Source organism: Fundulus heteroclitus, chromosome 8, assembly GCF_011125445.2.
Source record: "Fundulus heteroclitus isolate FHET01 chromosome 8, MU-UCD_Fhet_4.1, whole genome shotgun sequence".
NCBI classification, from domain to species: Eukaryota; Metazoa; Chordata; class Actinopteri; order Cyprinodontiformes; family Fundulidae; genus Fundulus; species Fundulus heteroclitus.
Window position 1 is genome coordinate 7,713,644 of NC_046368.1, and position 24,545 is coordinate 7,738,188.

Below are 24,545 nucleotides of genomic sequence, written 5' to 3' on the forward strand. Positions count from 1 at the left end.
GGTATGGAAGAATTAGACAATGGTGGTGCAGTTGCCAGCAGGCGCAGGAAAAAGTGTGTTTAATTTACTTTATGCGCAACCTGGCAGGTTTTTTCCTTTTTGTTTGAAGTTTAGTTTAATGATAATAGGCTTTGTTTTGGGAAAGAAGCTGAATAACCAAGTGAAGATGCACGGTGTGTGGTGTGCTTTGAGAAAGAGACTAGGCAGTAAAGTGGCTAGCTGTGCATAGCTATGAGTAAACCTACAGGAAAGCTATTCTTCATTTTTGTGCTAATATGTGTGCCCCTGATACCAGAACACCTTATTTGGTTACAGCTGTCAGTACATTCATGGCATGCAAACCTGTACGTTTGTTGCTGAAGAGTTTGTTGTCTCCATAGCAGCGTCTCTAAATTTAGCTGGTCTTAATCAGCAGGCGTGGAGCTAATGTTCAAATGAAAGCTGATGAGTCGGTTGTGAAAGCTATATCTATTAAATTAAATGTTATAAAGTGTATAGCTTGATAGCTTGCCAGTTAATCACAGAGCAACATAGACACACTCAGGTCTAACCACTATTCACACACAGATTCTACACTAAGTGAAATTTGTAGACTAATTAACCTAAGTCATGTTTTGTACTGTGGGAGGAAGGCGGAGAACCTGATGCATGCACAGTGAGAACATGCAGAAGGATTTGAACCCTGGACCTTCTACCAACTGCCCTACTGGGCAGCCCTCTGGACAAAATAATACAGTTAATATTTTTATATTTGCATGATGATAGATATAATACTTGTTGCTTGATAAGTCAAAGGCTCTGCAGAATCAAGTATGTTCAGTCCTGTTAATGTTAACAGAAAACAAAGATTCACCTGGGAAGTCAAAACAGACCTTACCTGTTTACTTCAATTAATTTTATTTATGTAGCGCCAATTCACAACAAATGTTATCTCAAGGCTCTTTACAAAGTCAAATCCCATCAAATCCTCCAGATTGGTCAGAAAGTTTCCTCTCTAAGGAAACCCAGCAGGTTGCATCAAGTCTCTCCAAGCAGCATTCACTCCTCCTGAAAGAGCGTAGAGCCACAGTGGACAGTCGTCTGCATTGCTGATGGCTTTGCAGCAATCCCTCATACTGAGCATGCATGAAGCAACAGTGGAGAGGAAAACTCCCCTTTAACAGGGAGGAGAACCTCCAGCAGAACCAGAACCAGGCTCAGTGTGAACGCTCATCTGCCTCGACCCACTGGGGCTTAGAGAAGACAGAGCAGAGACACAGAAAGCTCAGAAGCTCACATTGACCCTTTCTATGTTATTTGCCTCTCCTGGATGATCTGTCACAGCTAACAGAATACCAGACCAGGTGTACCTACTATAAAGAAGAAAAGAGACAGAAAGAACATGAAGTTAAAAGTTGAAATAACAATGAATAATGCAAAATTGGAGAGCAGTAGGAGAACTCAGCAGAATGAGAGAAATAGGCCCTGATGTCCTCCAGCAGCCTAAGCCTATAGCAGCATAACTATAGAGATAGCTCAGGGTAACATGAGCCACTCTGACTAGAAGCTTTGTCAACAAGGAAAGTTTTAAGCCTAGTCTTAAAAGTAGACGGGGTGTCTGCCTCATGGACCAAAACTGGGAGTTGGTTCCACAGCAGAGGTGCCTGATAGCTAAAGGATCTGCCTCCCATTCTACTTTTAGAGACTCTAGGAACTCTCTCTCTCTCTCTCTCTATATATATATATATATATATATATATATATATATATATATATATATATATATATATATATATATATATAATATATATATATATATGTATATATATATATATATATATATATGTATATATATATATATATATATATATATGTAATATATATATATATATATATATATATATATATTTATAAATTTTATCAAATGCTATGATCTTTTTCTCAGATGTCACGCAGTACCCGATTAGCCTTTTTATTAAATGCTTATATGCATATAAGCATATAAGCATTTACAGTTTTTATAGATTGCTTTGACCTGTTTGAAGAAACTGGCAACCTCTCAATTTTCTTCATCACCATCTCAGCAGAGCAAAAGACACCTCCTGCAAATGAGTTAACCCATTTTCATTGGTTTCACTCATTTTCCCCACGCTTTTGCAAAACAGTTAACGCAGATGTCATTCATGCAGTCCAAACTCCATTGCTTTAGCTGTGGTAGCAAAACAGAAACTATATGTTCCAAGCTCTTAGAAACTTCTTGATCAGAATGAAATCACTGGAGCACCTGATTGACACCTCTTTACACAATTTTTCAATTTGCAATCAGTTTGCAGGCTTTACGTAAAAGGTGTCATGTTGTGTGTTGTTCTTTGCAAGCTTAGATGGTCTAAGGCAGATGAGAGGCAGAGTAAGAGGTAGATGGGTCAGGGGAAGAAGATTATGAGTAAGAGGAATCCATGTGTGAGGTGGAGGTGTAGCTGGAAGGGCTGAAGTTACAGATGAAATTTGGGCAACTATGATTGATCATGTTGTAAATCATGGCCTTTCACTTAGAGGTGCAGGACAAAGAGTCCAACCTTTTCTAAATAGAAACACGGCTGCATCCATTGTAAGAGTTTTTCGACGGGACAGCAGGTATTGCTGCTATACAGTATATACAGATATATCTCTATCTATTCCTATAGAGGAATTCTTCAGCGCATGGAGATGGAAGGTATATGATCACTGCCCCTATGAGCAGATGCCGTTGCTCAATGCAATGACTGCTGCTGCCCTTGATATAGATACAGAGGCATGTCAAGGATGGATCAGGAATGCAGGAAGATTTTTCCCAAGGTGCATTGCAAGGGAAAATATTGAATATGACGTAGATGAGGCCATGTGGCCTATTCATCAGGACAGGATGGACTAGAAGGAACAAACAGCCCTAGTATTTTCTGTTGGAATCTTTCATTTTTTGGAATATTTCATTTGTTTATCTGGAAAAAAAGAATGAAGAATCAATCAAATTTGCATCACAACATATTTGCTTCTGGATCCATTTTTTGCAAAAAGGCAAATTTGACTACAAATGACACTGACATGCAAGCTGCATACAGTCTTTGGCTACAATGAACCAGCAATGCTGCACTGATTCACATTGAGTGTGGTGTTTTGAATTTTGTTCCCCCTTGTGTAACGAATGATTGGAAGGGCTCAAATATTTGTGTGCAAGTTGTGTTGTTTGAGGGCAAAATCTGCTTTTGGATCATATGTTAAATGTTTTGGCAGAGTTGGAGCCTTTTGCAAACAAAATGTTTAATTTTGACCATTGGTGCCACTGTTTAGGCCTCTGCGTTAACTGTTTTGAAAAATGTGGGTTTTGAGTTGACTGCTGCGTCAAAGCAATCAATAAAAACTGTAATATATATATATATATATATATATATATATATATATATATATATATATATATATATATATATATATATATATATATATATATATATATATATATATATAGCTTTTCACTGCAAATTTTCAAATGTCTACATCTTTTCTTTTCATTTTTGAGTGCCTATTGTTCCTCATTTCCCATGTGTTGTTGTCAGTATTGTGTTGATCCTAAGATCCTTGCTGATCTCTCTGAGCTCCTGCTGCTCCTTGTCTCGTCTGCAGGAATGTATTACATCGACCCCAACCAGGGGAGCTCAGCCGACGCGCTGCTGGCCTACTGCATCTTCACCTCCTCATCAAAACAGACCTGCCTTCACCCTGAGCACTCTCAGGTAGGAAGTCACCCCCCGAGGAGGGCTGCAGGAAATTACATGACTCCTCCGGTGACTTGAAGGAGCTTTGTCATACCCCCTTGGGCTTCAGCTTAATGACGTGTCTCAGGAATATGCTTTTGTTGCAAACTGAGACTTGTGCATATTTAAGGGAGGGATGAAGGCTTTTTGCGCTCTCTGTATGTCTGTAAACAAGCAATACAACAAAATGTGTGTTTTCTGTTAGGAATGTCTGAATGTCACTGCTTGAAGCTTGTAACCGTTGTTTTTTTCCTGCAGCTGCCGATGAAGGCTTGGATGGAGGAATCTGCAGAAGATGGATCGTTTCAGTGGCTTAGCAGGCTGGATCAGGGTCATCAGGTGGGTGATAACCTCAGAATAAAGCTCCAGCACGTGTGCATTTAGTCTAGACTCATAGTTATTTTGACTAAAAGGGCTTTGATTTGTGTCTCTAGAATGTAAAGCATAAATATTTATTGGTATTAAAGAACCATATAAAATAAAGAAGAAAATATTCCCTTTTTTGTTTTACTTCTTAATGTAACCGATAATCATCTGTTTAACATTCATGAATAGAACCGTTTTATTTGTGTTAAGTTAAATGTCATTAAACCTTAGCAAAAAAACAAAACAAAAAAAAAAAAACAGAATGTGTTCATTTGTCAAACTAGTCTAAAAAACATCCTAAGAGTCGCTTAAACTTTAGTAACGTTTCTTTGGAGAAAATCTCTGAAGTTGGTGTCTTGTCCATGAATGCTGAGGGATGATGGTGCGCCGGACAGTGGCAGCCAATTAAAGGATGGGTTAAATGCAGAGGACACATTTCATAAGAATGTAGGTTGCAATAACAAATAAAGATGAATATCTTTAAAAAGACAAAGATCCCAGAAAAAAAGCAGCTGAAATAGCTTCCTTCATAGTGTGGCAGGGAGCTTGGGGTAGAGTAGACCCACTACTTCTACTAATCAAAATCAAATCAAAAGCTTCCTGGAGAGGAAGCGAAACGTCTTGAAGTACGGAAAACAAGTCCAGTTGTTTTGTTTTTTACTTTTTTGGAATGACCTTGACCTGGATGACTGAGAATCTTCACCAGCACTAAGGTGTACTGGAGAGCTTGCCCTGAACACCATCTTTTAGAGGATTTCAGAGCACATCCTACTGGAAGGTGTCCCCTGGGCAGAGCCAGAACTAACCGGGGGACTATATGTCCCTTCTGCCCTGGAAACACCTTGGTGTATCCCCCAGAGTTACCTGCAGGGTGCTGTCTGGGAGATGGATGTCTGGGTTTCTCTCCAGGACCTTCTACCCATGCAGCTCAATCTGTGACGTGGACCCACCAGATGTTGCTGTGGAGCTCTGTGTTTGCAATAATCAGCAGGACATGATCGCTCTTTATAGAGTAATATTGTAAAAAAGACAGATTCCCTTATTAATAAAAAAAATGTTAGAAACATCTGTGTCTATATATCTAAATCCTCAAGAAAACTTACAAGCTCAGTAGTCTAAATCCTCTTTAAGCGCCTTGATATTGGGGCCGGCCCACCAACGTTTGTTTAAATAATAAACATCTGAAATCACAGTGAGCATGCCCAGTACGCTCTCAGTAGACAGCTGTGGGGCACAAATCCTACGGCCCCATGCTCTGATCATCCAATCAAAATGCTTGAAATGCATGTTATGTTTAGGTTCTGCTGGATAGTGTGTGACCATCTAGGCTAGGTACATTTATTTGTATAAGACATTTCAGGACAAGGACAATGCAAAGTGCTTTACATGATTAAAACATTGGTAAATATAAACAGAATAAAAGCAAGTAAAAAAACTGTTGGAATAAAATGTAGGAAATTTGCAGCAAAATAAAACAGGATGGAAACTAAAGGCAAAAATGAATCTAGCCTTGGTTGTCCTTGCTGGCTAATTGAAGGATTGATGTGAATCTTTTCTGTTCAATAAATATATGAGTGAGCTTTTATTTATAACTTTATGTATACAAACTTAATTACGTTTAGCTTACAGAAAATGGATTTTCTAATGTGCTGGTTTGTGTTAATTTATCTTTTTAATTTAATATTGATCAAAGTCAGGTAGCATGCATCCCAAAAAAATGAGTGGCTGCTAATAGGTGTCGAGTTTTTGTGCCCCACATAACTTATCATGCCAGAGACGCCACTGAGCTCAATTATTTTTAATTAGTAAAATAAGCGTCTGGGTTTGGCTGTAAGTAAACCATCTATCAACAAGCAGAAATACATTTTGACTCCAAACTCAACAGATGAGCTAAATGACGTGAAATAACAGTATGAACAAATACTGGAAGTGGTGGTCACAGCAAACAACAACGTATCGTTCTTTTCTTTCTGGATGTCCGGTAACATTTTTAGCTGTCGATACTAACGGCGATGGCATGTTTGTTAGTTTTCTTACCCAGGTGCCAGTGTGGTTCAGATGCGTTTCCTAAGGTTGCACAGCGTCACTGCTGTGCAGAAGGTGACCTACTCCTGTCATCCAGGACATCGTCTGGGGCAGGAAGAAAGAGACGTGAAGTTCCTCACAGATACAAGGAAGCAGAGCTACCTCGGAGGACTGAACGACTGTGTGGTACGCAAAGACAGGGAATCAATATATTCTCAAATCATTAGTAGAAGTAGTAGAAGCACTTTTTTTTATATAATTTTCTGGTGTCAAAATAGTTTTATTTAACATTTAAAACTCAACCCAGCAACACATTTTTATTCAGGTAAAGGTGAAAAGAAAAGATTTAGCAAAAATGATCAACATAATTAGATTAGATTAAGATGTTTTGGACATGAATACATTTCCGTTTTGTCATGTTTAGGCAATATGGGATCAAAATGTTAGCATAATATACTGTGTTAATATTGTGATAATGGTATAAATACCATTTGTAGCTTCTTTGCAGTTTTTTTTTAGGCGTAAACAGTATCGCTGTTCCTGCTCTTAAAGGGGACATATCATGCTTTTCAGTTCTTATATAAAGTTCATTTACTCCCACATCCCCCTTTTTACCCGTGAGCTAAGGTGCGTCTGAGAGCCTTTTGGTGAGGTCTCTTTAGATCTAAAGGAGGCATTTCACAGCATTTAAATTTCATATACAAGTCACACCTGAATGTAAGTCGCAGGAATCGGCCAAACTGTGAAAGAAAAGTGCGACTTATAATCTTAAAAATACAGTATTAATGCTACATTGCCAGACAGGACACAATAAAATAAATAAATTAAAATAATAAAGCAGAAATAAAGACATTAATAGATTCAGTCGTATTTAGTGATCCTGTTTACAACAAATTATTATAAAGCAAACCTTCCAGCTGAAGGGATTGTAGCACATCCCTTCTTTAAAGGCATCCCTTCGGAGAATTACAGACTTCATAAATATCTCACCATTAGTACTACGGGATAAAGGAACCCAGTTATTAAAATAAGAGCATATTCTTTACATAAAAAAATAAAAAAACCAGAGAAAGCAATGAAAAAAAATCCTCAGACAAGGTTTACTTTGCTGTTGGTGTTTAAATCCAATATTTGAGATGAACTCAACAATATAAAAACACAGCTAATTTATTTTCATAACAGTGATAAAGTAGGTTTTTACGCTGCAAACCATTTAAAGGGTAAAATGTCATGATCCGCAAGTACTTTTGTAAGCATTGCTGCGTTTATTATTGTTAGTATGGTGTTGCCATACTGCGCTCATTGTCTTTGTTGTCCATTATTGTTGTTAATGTCTTGCCATAACTTGATCTGATTTGGTTTGTGACTTCAAATTCGGATTAGTCTGCATTATAAAAACAACAAAAGCATTTTTATTGAATTTGCGCATCGCTGAAGAGTAAATAAGCATCAAAATAACACTGAGATGTATTAAATGCTGAGTTATGTTCTCATTTCTTCTGCATCACAGCCTGGAGAGGAGAGCATTTCTGGTTCCCGAGAGTCCGTGTTTGAGTTCGAGGACCTCCAGCTGCTTCCTCTGAGAGACGTGGCGGTGATGGGAGGCGGAAACTTCACGCACCACTTTAGCTTCACGGTCGGACCTGTGTGTTTCAGCTAGAGGCGGCGGAGGCCCGTGCTCGTCCAGACCACCTTTAAATCCAACAGGAGCGTCTCTGCTTAAAATCGTGGACACAGAGAGGACTTTTGGAAGATCTTTTCTGAACATTTCACTTATTTCGCTCTGGTTTTGGGGGATTGGATCTGTCAGTTTTAGGGATAAATCTGGCAGGTGTTGTTTTTAACGGAAAAGTCATGTTTGTTTACAGAGACACTTATCTGGTATGGAATAAGTTAAATATGTATGTTTTTATTGTTGATATGCAACCTTTTTTTACAGTTTGAATTGTACTGTTGACATGGGGATTCTTTTTTAGGCTGATTAATGTGTATATAAAAGTCAGACCGTCTCCAGGGACCTCCTAACAATGGCCGCTTTGCTACCAGGCCGGTTCTGTCTCACTAATGCCACTGTAAGTGAACCCAGTTGATCACTTTAACCAAAGGTGCTGGTAAAGATTTGGTTTTGCTTTGTTTTAGAAAGACGGACGTTTATTTAAAGCTTTAATCAGACAGAAAGATGCAGACGTCATCTTATGCATACTTGGTGCTAGCTGTTTACTATCTGTCCTTGTTTTGAAAAGATGCAAAGCATTTTTTCACATTTTTATTCTGTATTGTGTATATATACATTTTCTTCTTTTACATCTCAGGTATGACACACACAGGCACTTCATCTGCTGTTGCCCCAGCATGTTGTTTTTAAACAGTTTTGTTGTCAAATCTTTGAATCTAAACTTAATAAATATTTGAAGTTGAAACATAAAAATATCAAAAATGAACATTTTATTTTTCCTGACTTCTTTGCCTCTCCTCCCTAAATCCTAACGTCTTCCCTCTCTCATTAAGCTCATTATGTTGACACAGCAGACCTTCTTGAACTGTGTTAACTAGGAGCATTTCTACAAATAAAAAAAAGTGTGCATGGCATTGAACAAAAAGGAAAGTACCTCATCAGGAGACAAAAGGATGTACGGTTCTGCACAAAAGACATAATGTACCAAAACACAAGACTCTGATACTGTAACATGTTATTTTTTAGCTTCTAAATTTCTGGGGTTCTTCATTGTTGTTCGTTTTGATCGTCATGGAGCTCTTTCAAGTAGCAATTCTGCAACTTTGTTGCCGTCTTTAGATTCTGTGTCTGGAGCATCATTAGCTCCTCCCCCATTACACCAAGTGAATCCTTTATTTTCAGAGTGACATTGTCACTAGCATTTCTTTTTTACTATACTACAATATTAGATCTACTGCCTAACTCACAGTTCTTTTTCTGTCTTATAGATAAATGTTGATTTCAAAATATATAAAAAAAGTTGGTTTGGATGAAAACAATAATAAAATAATAGTAAAATGTTTATTATATATAATTGCAAATGTTCATGTCAAATATTGTCACCGATGCAGGATGTCCAGTTAACTGGACAGAACTTTTAGCAATTATGTAATTGCTGCTATAGGCTTAGGCTACTGGAGGATATCAGGATCTATTTCTCTCACTCTGCTGAGTTCTCCTACTGTTCTCTAATTTGCATTGTTTGTTATTATTTCAGCTTTTAACCTTTTGTTCTCTGTCATTTTTCTCTTCATAGAAGGTACATCTGGTCTGGCGTTCTGTTAGCTGTGACATCATCAGGGGAGGCAGATCATCCTCTATTACCATCTAACATAGAAAGTACTCCTGGATCAATGTGAGCTTCTGTGCTTTCTGTGTCTCTGCTCTGTCTTCTCTAAGCCCCAGTGGGTGGAGGCAGATGAGCGTTCACACTGAGCCTGGTTCTGGTTCTGCTGGAGGTTCTCCTCCCTGTTAAAGGGGAGTTTTTCCTCTCCACTGTCGCTTCATGCATGCTCAGTATGAGGGATTGCTGCAAAGCCATCAGCAATGCAGATGACTGTCCACTGTGGCTCTACGCTCTTTCAGGAGGAGTGAATGCTGCTTGGAGAGACTTGATGCAACCTGCTGGGTTTCCTTAGAGAGGAAACTTTCTCACCAACCTGGAGGATCTGATGGAGTCTGACTTTGGAAAGTGTCTTGAGATGACATGTGTTGTTAATTGGTGCTATATAAATAAAATTTAATTGTATTCAAGCCCTTAGTTGTTTGTTGACGCTACCCATTCGTTTATTTGGAAGCAAGTTGTAATGCTGATACACGTGCAAGATATGAAGTGACACGCTAGAAACCAATGAAGGAGCCTGCATGCAAACATACCTCTTCACTTGCACAATGAATCTAAATAAGTCTCTTGCATTAATTATTGCATCAATTCCACCTGCTTTAAGTCTTAAATGCTTGAAAATGGGTCTGTCTGGAATCGGTTTAAATTCCTCAGGTTAATAATTAACGTCTTAATCTAACATCTTAATGCCTTGCACATATGACTGTTTGACTGGTAGAGGTTTTATGAAAAGACACTTTGCAACTCTTGCCTTACAAATTACTAAACCTACTGATCTGAGAGGAACCATGAGGTCAGTGAGTCAGTGCCTGACCTTTCAAACATTTAAAAATCAATAATACATTCCAAAATTTAAGAAAGCTGTCAAAATGCATCATATTCACTTTTTGGAAAACATGACAGTGATTAAATCTACTAGATTTTATTTCCAAAACTTTCATTGTTTGATTATGTATCATCCTTAGAGGCCTGATGGTGATGTTGGTTAAAACCAAAAGGTCACACACAGCTAAAGGGAGAGAATCATTAAACTATGCAGCAAGAAATGGGGAAAAAAATTTCTCTTAATTATTCCAAATGTGTGTAGGTTTGCTTTCACACCTCTGCTCACCATGTAAAAATGTTTTTCAAATTCAAGAAGGAAATCCAGAACAAAGCCAAGATATTTGCCTTTTGAAACATTCTCAGTGTTTTATTACTGATAATTATTAATTTTATTATTATTAATTATTCTGAATGATAGAACTGCAGCTATATTAGAGAAAAATGTTTTTAAAAATGTTAAAGTACGAAGAGATATTAAAATATGAATATTTGTAAGAAAAGCCTTATTTTGTAAAAAATATATGGTATTTACTTTATCCTGTATCAGCGCTGTATAGAGTGATAAAGCATTCAAATCACACCTATCAATCTATCAGCTGTTCGAAAATATCAATAATTGGGATAAATTCCTTAAAGTATAAGCCAGATGTTTGAATTATATCATAATAAGAGAATACAACCCGCATATAGTTCAGTAATATTTTATAGACATATTTTGGGAAGCTTTTTTCCAAAACTTTGCTTCTTGAAAGGGTTGACGTCAACGCTGCGTGCTCCTCACGTGACAGCACGTCATCTCCGGTCAGTTCTATTTCCGCTTCTCTTCCTGGTCGCTCGTTCTTTAACTTTAGCACCGTTTTCTCCAGTTTAAGCTGTTTGCCATCTCGCGCAGGAACTTTTGGTTTATCGTGAATGTCAGACGGTCCGCTTTTCCTTTATTTTTCTGCGTTTCTGGCCCTGAAACGGCGTTATATTTCATGCGGGAGCCGCTGGAAGAGGCGGGCTAGCCTCTGGTAGCTAACAGCTGTTTGGGTCTGAGCAGAGTAACGTCTCTGGTTGGGAGCCGAGCCTGAAAGGTGAGTGAGACGGGAGGCGACCGCAGCTCGAACCGGGCTCGGGCCTCCTACATGTTTGCCCGGTTCTGGCTGTTAAAATGCTTTTATTTTGGTAAAATTACATAACAGAGTAGCCGAAAAAAAAAAAAAAAAGAACCCTTATTTGGATTTGGAAGTGTGCAGCGTACCATATCTACATTTTGATTTAATTATGATTGTGCTTTTTATTGCTTATTTATAAGCATAAATGTTTTTTGTTTTTTTTTTTTAACAGGGGTCTGCAATCTTTACAATCCAGTTTCTGCCATTAGTACTGCCGCAAATGCTTCACTAATGGCAGAAAAAAAGGCTATTTATATTTTTCATAAAATCCGGAAGTAATTGTGTTGTCAGAACCCCCGTTTTATTTCTGCTTTGTTAAAAATGTATTCTAATGTCTAATTTTATGTTTTAAAATTTAAAATGGATACAGTTTCTTTTATGGCGTACTGGTATTTGAGGAAAATTATGTAAAAATGATAAATAAATAAAAAAACAGCAGCCATTTTTTTCACAACCTAATGTCAAGAAAAATAAACAAAATATTACTGGCACTTTTAGTGTAATTCTGTCATATGATTATAACATTAAAATAAAACCTGCTAAATCCCTCATTTGCTGTTATATATTAGCTGGTTCTGTATCATTTTGAGCCAAAGTTCTTAGGAGACGAGGCTGCAGATCTCTATTCTGGAGTATGAGTGACTGCAGGTGGGTCCATTTGCCAGTCAATGCAGATATGGGGAAGAGTTGTCAAATATAAGGTGAGAAGAAAGTTATAAACACATACTTTGTTTTGTCACAGTAGCATATATGTTAGTGCAAAATGACCAAAGTATAAAACATCATACATTAAAAGAATGTATAGGCAAGGCACATCTATTTGTATTTCAGTAACAAAACAATTCAAAGTGCTGTCCATGAATACAACAGAAGAAAAGAAAACATTACACAGGAAAGTGCATCGCAGTGGAATAGTAGCAGCAGGTTAAGATATAAGACAAGTCGGACTAAAACATTAACATTCAAGGGTAATTCTAAACAAATTTATTTTAATCTTGATTTAAAGGAACTCAGGCTTTCAGCACATTTACATAAGTGGAGCATAGGAACTAAATGCTGCTTCTTCATGTCTGGTTCTGGTTCTGGTTCTGCAGAGCAGGCTGGAGCCAGAAGACCTGAGTGGTCTGGAGGGTTGATGCCCTGATAACAAGTCTGTGATGTATTTAGGTGCTAATTCAGGGATTTATAGACTAACAGAAGGATTTTAAAGTCTATTCTCTGAGATCCAGGGAGCCATGGAAGGACTTCAGAACCGGGTCCATGTTCTCTACGTTCTTAGTCTTAGTGGAAGGACTTCAGAACTGGGTCCATGTTCTCTGCGTTCTTAGTCTTAGTGAGGACTTCAGAACCGGGTCCATGCTCTCTACGTTCTTAGTCTTAGTGAGGACTTCAGAACCAGGTCCATGTTCTCTACGTTCTTAGTCTTAGTGAGGACTTCAGAACCGGGTCCATGTTCTCTATGTTCTCAGTCTTAGTGAGGACTTCAGAACCGGGTCCATGTTCTCTACGTTCTCAGTCTTAGTGAGGACTTCAGAACCGGGTCCATGTTCTCTACGTTCTTAGTCTTAGTGAGGACTTCAGAACCGGGTCCATGTTCTCTACGTTCTCAGTCTTAGTGAGGACTTCAGAACCGGGTCCATGTTCTCTACGTTCTCAGTCTTAGTGAGGACTTCAGAACCGCGTCCATGTTCTCTACGTTTTTAGTCTTAGTGGAAGGACTTCAGAACCGGGTCCATGTTTTCTACGTTCTTAGTCTTAGTGAGGACTTCAGAACCGGGTCCATGTTCTCTACGTTCTCAGTCTTAGTGAGGACTTCAGAACCGGGTCCATGTTCTCTACGTTTTTAGTCTTAGTGGAAGGACTTCAGAACCGGGTCCATGTTCTCTACGTTCTTAGTCTTAGTGAGGACTTCAGAACCGGGTCCATGTTCTCTACGTTCTCAGTCTTAGTGAGGACTTCAGAACCGGGTCCATGTTCTCTACGTTCTTAGTCTTAGTGAGGACTTCAGAACCGGGTCCATGTTCTCTAAGTTCTTAGTCTTAGTGAGGACGCGGGCAGCAGCGTTCTGGATCAGCTGCAGCGTTCTGATCCACTTTTTAGGCAGACCTGTGAAAACACCGCTGCAGTGATCAGTTCTACTAAAGATAAACATGGATTAGTTTTTCCAGATCCTGCTGAGACATCAGTCCTTTAATTCTGGAAATGTTCTCCAGGCGGTAGAAGGTCCACTTTGTAATTGTATTTAGATATTTTTGGAGGTTCCGATGAGAGTCCATCACTACACCCAGATTTCAGGCCTGATCAGTGGTTTCTAGCTGAAGCAGCTGAAGCTGTGTGCTAACTTCTGACCTCTTCTCTATTGGTCCGAAAATTATTACTTTAGTTTTGTTTCTAATTAGCTTTAGAAAATGTTGGCACATCCAGGCATTGATTTATTCTAAGCATTTACTCAGCGCTTCAATGGGTTCATAGGCTATTTCACACTGCAGGTCTTGATCCTCAATTCCGATTTCTTTACTCAAATCGGATTTCTTTAGGTGAGCGTTCATACTACTATTAAATGTGACCGCCATGAGACTTCTGTCTGCGTGAATTACAGAAGGAGACATCATACAGCGGCACACTGTTTACGGAAATAATGGTGAATGAATGGTTTCCAGAATTGTTCAATAAAGTTTTGTTAAAAAAAAAAAAAATCAAAAAAATAAATGCAGATGCCGTCCAGCATCTCTCCTTGTTATTATTAGAAAGCTGTTGAGCAATGGGAGCTGATAATATTAAGACCATATATAATCATATATAAGGCGCTCTGGATTATAAGGCGCACCATCAATTTTTGAGAAAATGTAAGGAATTTAAGTGCGCCTTTATAGTCCGAAAAATGCGCTTACAAAGTGCATTAAATGGCGACCTGGAAGTTATTCTGTTTGTGCATGCACAAAAAACCTGATGGATCAGATCAGGTGGTTGTTCCTAAGGGGCTCAGCACTGCCCCCTATCAGTGCAGCACGGTACTTTCTGCCTCACCCTAGGAATTTTCACTGTGGCTTTATGGCCGAGAAAAAAATAAATATGTCACGCATTCTTAAAATGTAGCAGATAGACTACGGAACATCAACATGTCTAGTACATGTGTAAGCTATTATATACATATATATGTATATTAGCGATATCAAAGGAGGCAGACAGTCATCAGGAGAGAGGCGGGGAACGCCCTGGACAGGTCATCTATCCAAAAACTAGGATTATGTTGTAAAGTTTCTTAACCCAGACATCAGAACACGACCACAGACCTCTGATCGGCACATCTCTGGTTTTAACTTTCATTTCTTTTTAACTTTTAGTATTTCGTTGGCAGGTTCTATGAGCCGTGTCCGGATCATCTGGACCGAAGATGTACCCGCCTCCCAGGAAGGACTTTATCGCTTTGAACGTCGGCGACCCCCACTGTCACACCTACAACAACGGCAAACACCGAAGACAATCCTGCTGGAGGGTGAGCGGTTCTTTACGGCAGGATGTTGGACCACCCGTCCAGAAACGATCCGCCATTCAAGCAATGTTGTGATTCCCCTCTGTCATGCTTTATGTTTAGAAAAATGTATTTTTATTGTTGTTTCAGGAAGAATTTTCTCCCTTTCAAAAAAGCTTGTCTGGTGACGGTTATTGCGTCATGTGGTCTTGTGATTTTATGAAATTATCTACATATTTCTCCACACACTATATATTTCAACCTGTCAAAACATGACAGACATGAACCATCAAAGCTACTGAAGAACTACGTCTTCATGGGAACGTGGAGCCAATGGAGAATAGAATAAATGTTCTCCGAGTCGAAGGAGAGAAAGTGTGAACGGCAAAATCCAGGGAATCTCACTGAAGGGATCAGACGTGTAATGCATTCAGGAAACATACGGCTCTTATCTGGGACGTTTGAGAGATTTAGCTGCTCCATATCTGAGGAGGTGTAAAAAAAAAAAAAAGGCTGCAGCACAGCAATTGATTTGTCTCAAAAACAGAAAGATTTCGTGATGGCTGAGGTTAATCCATCTTATCAGGCCCATAATTAAGCGACTGAATGCCTGCAGAACTCACAGCTCCTGTTCTGCTCTTGTTCTCTCCACCATCTGAAAGCACTCTAAGATATTTTTAGTTTCATGCAAGAAAAGTTTGTCCAGAAGCCTTCCAGCAGTTCTAAAACAATGGTTGCTTAAATCTTTTGAATCCTTAGAGTCTAATGTTTTTAAAGCGTATTCTCTTTAAACTGATTTTGCTTTAGAAGTGGAAAAAAATCTGAATCAGAATATTTCATTTTAGTCGTTCTTGTCTTTTTGCTGAAGTATTCTAGCAGGACATGCTCATTCTCTAAGTTTCTAAGGTTGGTTGTCTGCCTTTTTTGCACCATGGACCTCTTTAATCTCAAACAATATCTTTAAATTTAGGTAAAAAATGCCATATCAACAAATATAAAGTGCATGAAAAATCAATCAGTGGGAGCTCTGAGCCTTTTTCTCTGCAACGAGACATTCCGTCTACTGAAAATAACAAATATTTTATTATTTAATAATATTATTTATTATTTATTACGGGTATAACGATACATCGGTTCACATCAATATATTGATGAAAAGAGCAATGATCCATTTAAATCGACGAAAAATGAAAATACCGATCCTTATTGTCATTTTTAATGTACACTTTTATTTTGAAATTCAAGCACGAGACTATAGTGAGCAGGTGATCTGGTATCATTATTGTCTTTATTATAAAATATGAAGAATGCTGTTTTGATTTAAATGCCTGATGTAAATAAAATGGTCTAACTTAGGGCTGAACGATAACTCGATAACAATATATATCGATCAATAGACGTATATCGATGATAGAAAAAAGGATCAATATAAAGTTCAACAGAATCAAAGTTTTCCTTCCTTTTGCATTCTAGTCATGTAGGTTAATATTACAGTCATTAAGTCCTCTCAGCCAATCACAACGCAGACCCAGGAACGCTCCATCACTAAGCTCCGCCCCCTTCAGAGAGTTCAGAGAGCATGCGTTTGTTTTTCTTTTTTTAAAACTTGCAGTTTTGGTAAAAAGTTGGTTGAATAAAGAGTTGAGTTTGAGTTCAGTGTTTGTGTGTTCTGTATCTAAAAATAGGTCGCTAAGCAACAGCATAAAATGACTAGGGCTGCACTTACAATAAATATATGTTATGAATTTGTTGACAATTATCAATATCAATCAGTATGATTTCTATTTTATAGATTTGCTTTATTTTTTTTCTATATCGTCCAGTCCTAGTCTAATCCTATATTTTTGTAAATTGACATCAATGTAGATAATAGAAGGCCAGATAATAAATAAATGGCCTAGTCCCTCGTTTGTGCTGTTAAATTGATCCTCTGTGCTCCTTTGGTTTCTGACATATCCAGAGTCCTTCACCCCCATCTTGCTCCAAATTAAGCCAAAGTGGTCTGTTTTCTTAGTGTTAAGAAAACAGACCACTTTTAAAACATATAATATCTCTGAAACTATATCAGCTCAAACTGAAGTTTTATCACCACAAACGAAGCACTAATCCTTCAGTCTATTTACCAGAGTTTTTTTTTTTTTTTTAACATGGGTGGGGTGTCAGCTTCACGCATGACCACTGCTCTAACGCTTCATTTTTGTTTGTTGTTGTCATTCCTCTGTTCATGGTGGTAAACTGGAAGAGGCTTTCAGTTTGGTCCGCGTTGAACTGGTTTAACAGCTTTTCTCGTGACTGGCCTTTTTATTAACAAACGGGTTATTATCTGTGAGACGGTTCAGTTTCAGGGCTAGAAGCACAAATCAGCCCAGATAAATAACCGACTGGCTGCGCTGTCACTAGGTCTGTTATCCTCTGCTGCTGGGATAAGCAGGAAGTCAGGAACCATGGCATACAGCAAAATATTTTCTATTTCTACTTTCTATTCACTGCTTTGTGAACAAGTTTAAGGAGCGGGAATATTATTCCAAGGCGCTGCATATTCAGATTCTGTTGGCACATTAAGGAGAAAAATGTGTTTTTTATGCCGTGGCTCTGTGTATAAGACATCCCTCGCTGTGTCTGGCCAGAGTTCATGTGAAAGAAGATGGCTCAATAGTTTCATGTTGTTGCGTTGCTGTTAATTAGAGCAGAGTGCTCCTTGTTTTCCTTCCTGAGAGACCCCCGATCTCGTCCCTCCCTCTGCTCCGAGGTAAATTATCGGTGCTCTGTGTTTTCAGCTAAAACAACACATTAGATGAAGAGAGATGCTCCGTTTGCTGCGGGTCTGTCGTCAGCCTTTTCTCTTATGCGTTTTTATGTTGTTTTTTTTTTTCATAAATGAAGGGGATTTTGAAGTTTATTTTGAGTGAGTTATTAAAATCTGCTTTGAGCCGCCTGTAATTGCTGCTCAGAGCCGTTAGTCGAGCTCCGGCTTATTTCGCTGTCTGTTTTTCTGCCCACAGAAATGGAAGCAGCTGTCTCGGCTGCAGCGGAGCCTCCTCCTCTTCCTGCTGGCTCTGCTGCTCCTATTAGCGCTGCTCTCCTTCTCCAGCATCACAGAGCAGTGGACAGGTAAAAGAAAAAACACACGGATTCAGTGCTAAGCAGGAGTGAAGCCAGCCGTTCATTTTTAATTTCCCTGCTGGAGCGTGAGAGTTTAATGGGATATTTGATGTTTGCGATGCTCGTTAATTGCAGCTAATTTGGACAAATTGTGGTTCTGTCATCCTGGGTTTCTGTAGGGCTGTCTGACAAGGAAGACTGGTTGGAGCTGAACGAAGGTTTGAACATGGTTGCCCCAGGACTGCAGCCTGTGCCGAGGCCGGCTGAAGGCAAAGCTCCGGCTCCTGTAGCCGGGCCCCATCTGGAGCCGGCTGAAGGTCCGCAAGATCTGATGGAGCCCAGAGGACCAAACGTCCACGTTCTCGCTAGGCCTCCTACCAAGGTTGGAGTTCTTAAAATGATTATTATCCTCCCGAAAAATCCGTTATAATGAGTATTTATGTTGGTGTTAAATCAATGTTTTTTTTCTAAACATTTATTATATACAGCAGGTAAAGTAAGTATTGAACACATCACCGTTTTTCATAGCAAATATATTTCTAAAGTTGGTAATGACATGAAATTTTCACCAGGCGTTGGTAACAACCCAAGTTATTCAGACACTTAGAAGTTATGTGTAGTAATGTGAAAAAGGGGATTTATTTAATACTTTACTGTACAAAAGCCTTTGTTGGTAAAGACAGCTTCAAGACGCCTCGTATCTGGAGAAACTAGTGCTTTGCTCAGGGGTGATTTTTGGCCCATTCTTCCACTCAAACAGACTTTAAACTTTGAATTTTCCATTGGCCTCTTCTATGAGCTCTGATTTTTAGTTATTTCCATAGATTTTCAGCTTGATTCAGGTCAGGTGATTCTTAGCAGCTTTACTTTCTTTCTCTGAAGCCGGTTGAGACTTTGGTTGAGACTTGGCTCCGTCTTTGATGTAACACTGCAAAAACGGAACTACAAATAGGTAAAATTTTTTTGAAATTAGTGTATTTGCCCTTGGCCGGAATGGCTTTCTGATCAGTTACATTTCAGCTGCTGTTGTGGCTTTTCATGCCTTTTTCCACCTCCCCCTTTTCTGCATGTTTAATACTTTTTTCCTGTGTCATTTCACATTATCACACATAACCTAAAGTGCTTGTACTCGTCCGCTCTCGTTCCAACCTTCACCTGTACTGTCAGCCGGATGTCATGCTCTGTAGCATTAGCATAAGGGTTAGCATTAAGAAAATACTTCGCTTACCTGTCCAGAAGGAAAGCTGTAACCTCTGCGTTGCTTCTGAGCCCCTTTACTCCTTAAGTCGGCACCGATGACCGATGTTCACCCTAATTTTGCTTCTTTTTTGGTGTGTTTGAATCTGAGAAATGTCACGCCGAGAAGAAGCCATTAATTAGCGTTATGATGGAGCGACTACGACCTGGCAACAACTGAGCTCCGTCTCACGTGGCAAAATCCTTTTTGTTTCCACTTTGGTATCGTAACCAGAAGTTAATATTTTACTTTTTGGGCCCGTCAACGTTTATAAAACATTTATATTCTATATGTTTGTTTTTCAGTAAAATTAATACTTTTATTCTGCACCACTGTGTATGTATTATTTTTTGAAAAAAAAAAAAAAGTTGTCACCTTTAAATTACGCTTATTTGTTTTGGTTTCTTTCTATGTAACGGTTACTTGGGTTGTTACTAAGACCTGGTAAACATTTCTTGTCATTAACACTGTAGTTTATTAAGGCATAGACCTGCATACAAGGTTCGAGCAAAGTCTGAAGAATATCTTGAAATACAATTTAATGTTATTGTTGGATGAAAACACAAATTCAAATTAGAGATGGGGGGGGGGGGTAAATCCCAACTAAATCTTATAATCGAAATTCAATGTGGGTATTATAAAAATGATACCTTTATTTATGTGAAATATCATTAGGATTGTGACAGGTGAGCCCGCATCATGTCTGTCTTATCATTAAAATGTGTTTAGAGAGCAGGAACTCAATGACAAGGTTTGAATCCAAGACCAGGATATAAAAAGCTGATTTTTGATTACGGAAATCTGTTTATTGTGGCTGGTGATTCACAATAGGGTTGTCCAAAAACCATATCTGATGTCAACAAAATGTAAGGGAAAAAAAATTATTATTCTGAGAAGAGATTTAAGTATGATCTCTACAGTGTTGTTATTCTGGAGAAATTCTCGGTCAGTGGAGAAAATTACTGAAGTTAATTTGTTTTAGCTTTAATTTGAGTTTTCGGCTCATTCCCTCTTCTTCCTTCTGTACTTTTTCAAACTATTCTCCATATTTTACCTGCAGAGGAAGCCATTTTTAAACAAAAAAGCTCCACCGAGCTCGCAGAAAGATGGAAATGCTTCTGATACGGTCGGTGACACAAAGCAAAACCATGACGTGGTTCGGGAAGAAGCAGGCGAGGAAGAGGAGGAGGAGGAGGAGGAGAAAGAAAAGAAAATTGTCAGGTAAAATTATTATTATTTCTTTTCTTTGCCGTTTTCTGTGGAATTGGACCGACAGCTTTAGAAAAGGAAATGGTTAGAAACTAGAATTTTATATATATTTGTAAATTAACCTTTTCTTATATGCAGTTTGGATAATTTTGTTAGATTGTCTGGATCACAGATGTCAACTAGTGGGTTCTTCTTGTCACCATACAGTTGGAGAGGAGCAATGATTGAAGCTGAGCAGGCTACAGAGCCTCCACCCTCAGCCAATGAGAAAGAAGCTGTGGAGCCTGATGCACCCGCCAACCTTGCAGCTGCCGTCCCTGAGCAAGGTCAGCTTTGACCACCTTACTTACTATTTACCTGTTAGTGTTTGTGATTAGCAGTGACGAGTCCAAATGTTTTCCAAGTTCTTTGGTCCAATAAAAATATTTTATAGGTATAAAGCCGTGTTATATGCTTATAAAAAAGACCAAAAAACCGTTTGATCATGATAAAATAATGTTATATACACCTAGCCTCCATCTTGATAATGTTTTTGATTATCCTTTTTGTGAATAAATAGCCCCAGCACCAGGTGCGATTAGCAGATATAAACAGATGTGGCGCCATCTAGTGACAGTATTGCAGAACTATCATAATGCCGCTTTGCTTCATTTATGAATCAAAATTAAATAATGGCAGACTGAGCCTGACCATCTGCAATGCCTCGCAGTAAAGCAGGACCTTTCTTTGTTTCACTGGGAGATGCTAATAGCCGTTAGCCGCTTCCTTGTTTAATTCCCTGCTGTGCATGCGCAGTACGTACTTCGTCTGTTATTAAAAATAAACACGAAAGGCTTCATTTACTAACAAATTGAGCAAAAACAAAGCATAAATCCCCAAATTAATAACTAATACGCCAGCAGGACATGATAATCTTTCATAAAAATGTATGTATGCAACCAGAGTGAGTTACTGACGTAAAATAACGTGGCTATGCACCTTTTAAAACACAGTAGTGCAACATTTAGAGGTTGAAGGAAGAGTCTGTACTCTGTAGAACCGCCTGTTGCTGCACATTTTATCAGCACGTCCTCACCTGGTTGGCACATCTACAGACTGGATTATATTCCCTGCTCAGTCTCAATTTAATGAAGAGCTTCTGTGAACATCAGTTCAGTTTAATATTCTGATTTGATTTGGACTTTGACTAGGCCGTTTTAACACACCGAAATGCTTTGATGGGTTAAATGCAGAGAACATAGAATTATGATTATTTTATTAATATTATTTGTGGGAGAATTTCAAGTTTCCTCCACCTGAGCTGTGGATCACTGCAGCACCTCCAGAGTTTCCCTTAGCCCTTTGTCTGCTCTTATGATTAATGCTGTCTTTGTCTGGCCCCTGTTTGAACTTCTGATTTATTTGTCAATATTACGCTGAAAGGGGGTAAAATCAAATGCACGCCACACTTTTCAACATTTTTGAAGCTAGTGGTGGATCAGCTGTCAGATTAATGTGATATGCAATGTTCTTCTAGAGAAAACATAGACCCAGATTTACTCTTAAATGGTCTTTGTGATATTTACTAGCCTTTTCCTTTTTTATATGCAGTGCCCACCGGAGCTACGGACCGCCTGGAGGCCGTACGTGACGCCTTCAGGCACGCTTGGAAAGCCTACAGGGAGTACGCCTGGGGTCACGATGAGCTCAAACCCATCTCCAAGTCATTCAGTGAATGGTTCGGACTGGGGCTGACGCTGGTCGACTCTTTGGACACTATGTGGATCCTGGGCCTAAAAGAAGGTGTTTTTTTTAATTTTTTTATTTATTTCTCTTTTCCAGACGTCGGGTTTAAAAGTCATTTGTCAACATTTACAAACAGAAAATTGTGGATTTCTTCTGAGTAAGTTGAGGGGGTTTGTGTTTTTTTTAGGCCAAGCTTTATTCTCCGTTTGAATTTTGCTGCTAGACGACTTTATAATTGAAGGAATATATCTATGCAAATAGAATGCCACCCCCTCCTTCATCATTCGGCTTAAATTAACCTCTCCTAATGCAGAATTTGCTGAAGCAAGGAGCTGGGTGGAGAAAGAGCTCTCCTTTGACAAGAATGTGGACGTGAATCTTTTTGAGACGACTATTCGTATTCTGGGCGGGCTGCTGAGCTGCTACCACCTCACAGGAGACCAGCTCTTCTTAGACAAAGCTGTGAGTTGAACCAAAACACCAGCTGACCTGGAAAAGGTTTTGGTTTAAGTGCTAGGGAAAACAATAGCAACAATCTTTTTTTTTAATCTTCATCTAAAGAAAGATCTCGGGTCCAGACTGATGCCGGCCTTCAAAACGCCCTCAAAGATCCCGTTTTCGGATGTCAACATCGGGAAGGGAACGGCGCACCCGCCGCGATGGACGTCGGACAGCACGCTCGCTGAAGTCACCAGCATCCAGCTGGAGTTCAGAGAGCTGAGCCATCTCACCCAGGACCCTCAGTACCAGGTTTGGACCACAGGGGGTGGAGATGTGCTGTGTTAGTCTAAGGCAGTGGTTCTCAGATGTTTTCTGTTGCACCCCCCTTTGAAGAAGGAAGAATTTTCAGCCTCCCCCATCCCAACAAAATGGGTCATAAAACAGAAAATGACGAAAGTTACCCTTTAAAGTATTAAAACTGCCGTTCTGAAGATTACCCAGAATCCCTTTAAAAATGTATATAAATGTTATAAATGGTTAATCTATAACATATAACAATGGTTTCTAACAACTAGAATGTTTCAACATTAAATACATAATATTAACCACAATATAAATGGCTTCTAGCCCGACTCGTACCTGCAGTCAACTGTTAACTACCGTATTTTTCGGACTATAGGGTGCTCCTAAAATCCTTAAATGTTCACAAAAACTGATGGTGCCTCTTGTCTATTATTACCGTTGTGCTTACTGGCTGATTTTATGTGGTAAAATACGCTCAAAAATCGGTTAAAAATGTGTAAGTACGACTTTGGTTAGCGACGAAGCCGCTCCGCTCAGTAAATATTCGGAGCATTACGGTTCACTGTGTCACTACCTGATAGGACCCCTGAGCTGTCTACAAGACTGCCTGACTGTAATGTCTAAACTAGAAGTGCATTCATGTAAGGCAGCCAAACAATAAACCTAGTAAGTTAATTCAATATAAAAATTAAGTTTATTTTGGCCTTATGTTAGAAACAGAGCAGTGTAGTCCAGCTACTCTGTCCTCCCATCAGAGACGGATAGAGAGCTGTGGACGTGGAGGAATGATACTACACACTTGGGTAAGAATATTTAGTGCACCTTATAATCCAGAAAATACGGTAACTATGAACCTCATATGGCAAAGAAATCAAACCATATATTAAATACAAATTTCTCCTAAATGTTCTTCGTTCAGCACCCCTGAAATGCATTACAATTAAGTGGGTGCAGCTAGAGCCGCCTTCCTACAACTCATGGGTCCAAACAATAAGGGAATTATACCAAATGGAAAAGATAACATACTTGTTAAGACTTCAAAAAGCCACTTTCAGCCATCGCCGGGGTCCAGTGGAAGATTTACTCAGATAAACAAGTCTTACAACTTAGTCTGTTGGATTATGGTACTTAGACCTGCCACCCAGGGTGGATTCTTGTGTTAGGTTTGTATGGCGAAGCTGAGACCACAGTTATGATGCTGAAATTGTAAAATATCATGCTGGGACGTTTAATCTATGGTAAAATGTCACACTGTAAAAACTGTTTAATATTGTCGTTGTATGGTGTGTATTTGCTCTGTTTTAAAAAAAATCAATAAAATGTAAGTTCTTAAAAAAATTTAAAAGCATGAAACGACCAGGGCTGCACCTAAAATATATGTTTTAAATTTTTTGATAGTTATAGATGTGGATCAATATGATTTTCTGTTTTATCAATATGCTTGATTCGTGGGGCATCTAACGTTTTCTTAGTCAAACAGCAGAAATAATTAAAAAAAAAAACGTTTGAGGCTTTAAAATAGTTGAGAGTGGGGCAAAGGTTCACCTTCCAGTAAGAGGACAACCATAAAATACAGTC

General features: G+C 38.8%; 2 protein-coding genes across 3 annotated transcripts in view; both read left to right on the plus strand.

Annotated features, from left to right (window-relative positions):
• The window catches only part of si:ch211-196i2.1 (collagen alpha-1(I) chain), a 128,344-nt gene extending 120,235 nt beyond the window's left edge, over window positions 1-8,109 (plus strand). The window contains exons 64-67 of the mRNA XM_036140047.1: window positions 3,637-3,746; window positions 4,026-4,106; window positions 6,162-6,344; window positions 7,669-8,109. Of these exons, the coding sequence (XP_035995940.1) occupies window positions 3,637-3,746; window positions 4,026-4,106; window positions 6,162-6,344; window positions 7,669-7,818 (524 nt within the window). The 3' untranslated portion in view covers window positions 7,819-8,109. The remainder of the gene's footprint in view (window positions 1-3,636; window positions 3,747-4,025; window positions 4,107-6,161; window positions 6,345-7,668) is intronic.
• A 3,014-nt stretch (window positions 8,110-11,123) lies between these two features.
• man1b1a (mannosidase, alpha, class 1B, member 1a) overlaps window positions 11,124-24,545 on the plus strand; it is a 28,654-nt gene continuing 15,232 nt past the window's right edge. The window contains exons 1-9 of one of the 2 annotated variants that reach the window (XM_021317316.2): window positions 11,124-11,397; window positions 14,823-14,974; window positions 17,953-18,061; window positions 18,232-18,434; window positions 20,350-20,510; window positions 20,706-20,824; window positions 22,089-22,280; window positions 22,537-22,685; window positions 22,785-22,973. In XM_021317316.2, the coding sequence (XP_021172991.2) occupies window positions 14,873-14,974; window positions 17,953-18,061; window positions 18,232-18,434; window positions 20,350-20,510; window positions 20,706-20,824; window positions 22,089-22,280; window positions 22,537-22,685; window positions 22,785-22,973 (1,224 nt within the window). In that variant the 5' untranslated portion in view covers window positions 11,124-11,397; window positions 14,823-14,872. The remainder of the gene's footprint in view (window positions 11,398-14,822; window positions 14,975-17,952; window positions 18,062-18,231; window positions 18,435-20,349; window positions 20,511-20,705; window positions 20,825-22,088; window positions 22,281-22,536; window positions 22,686-22,784; window positions 22,974-24,545) is intronic. The other variant, XM_012864197.3, reaches the window with a different exon arrangement.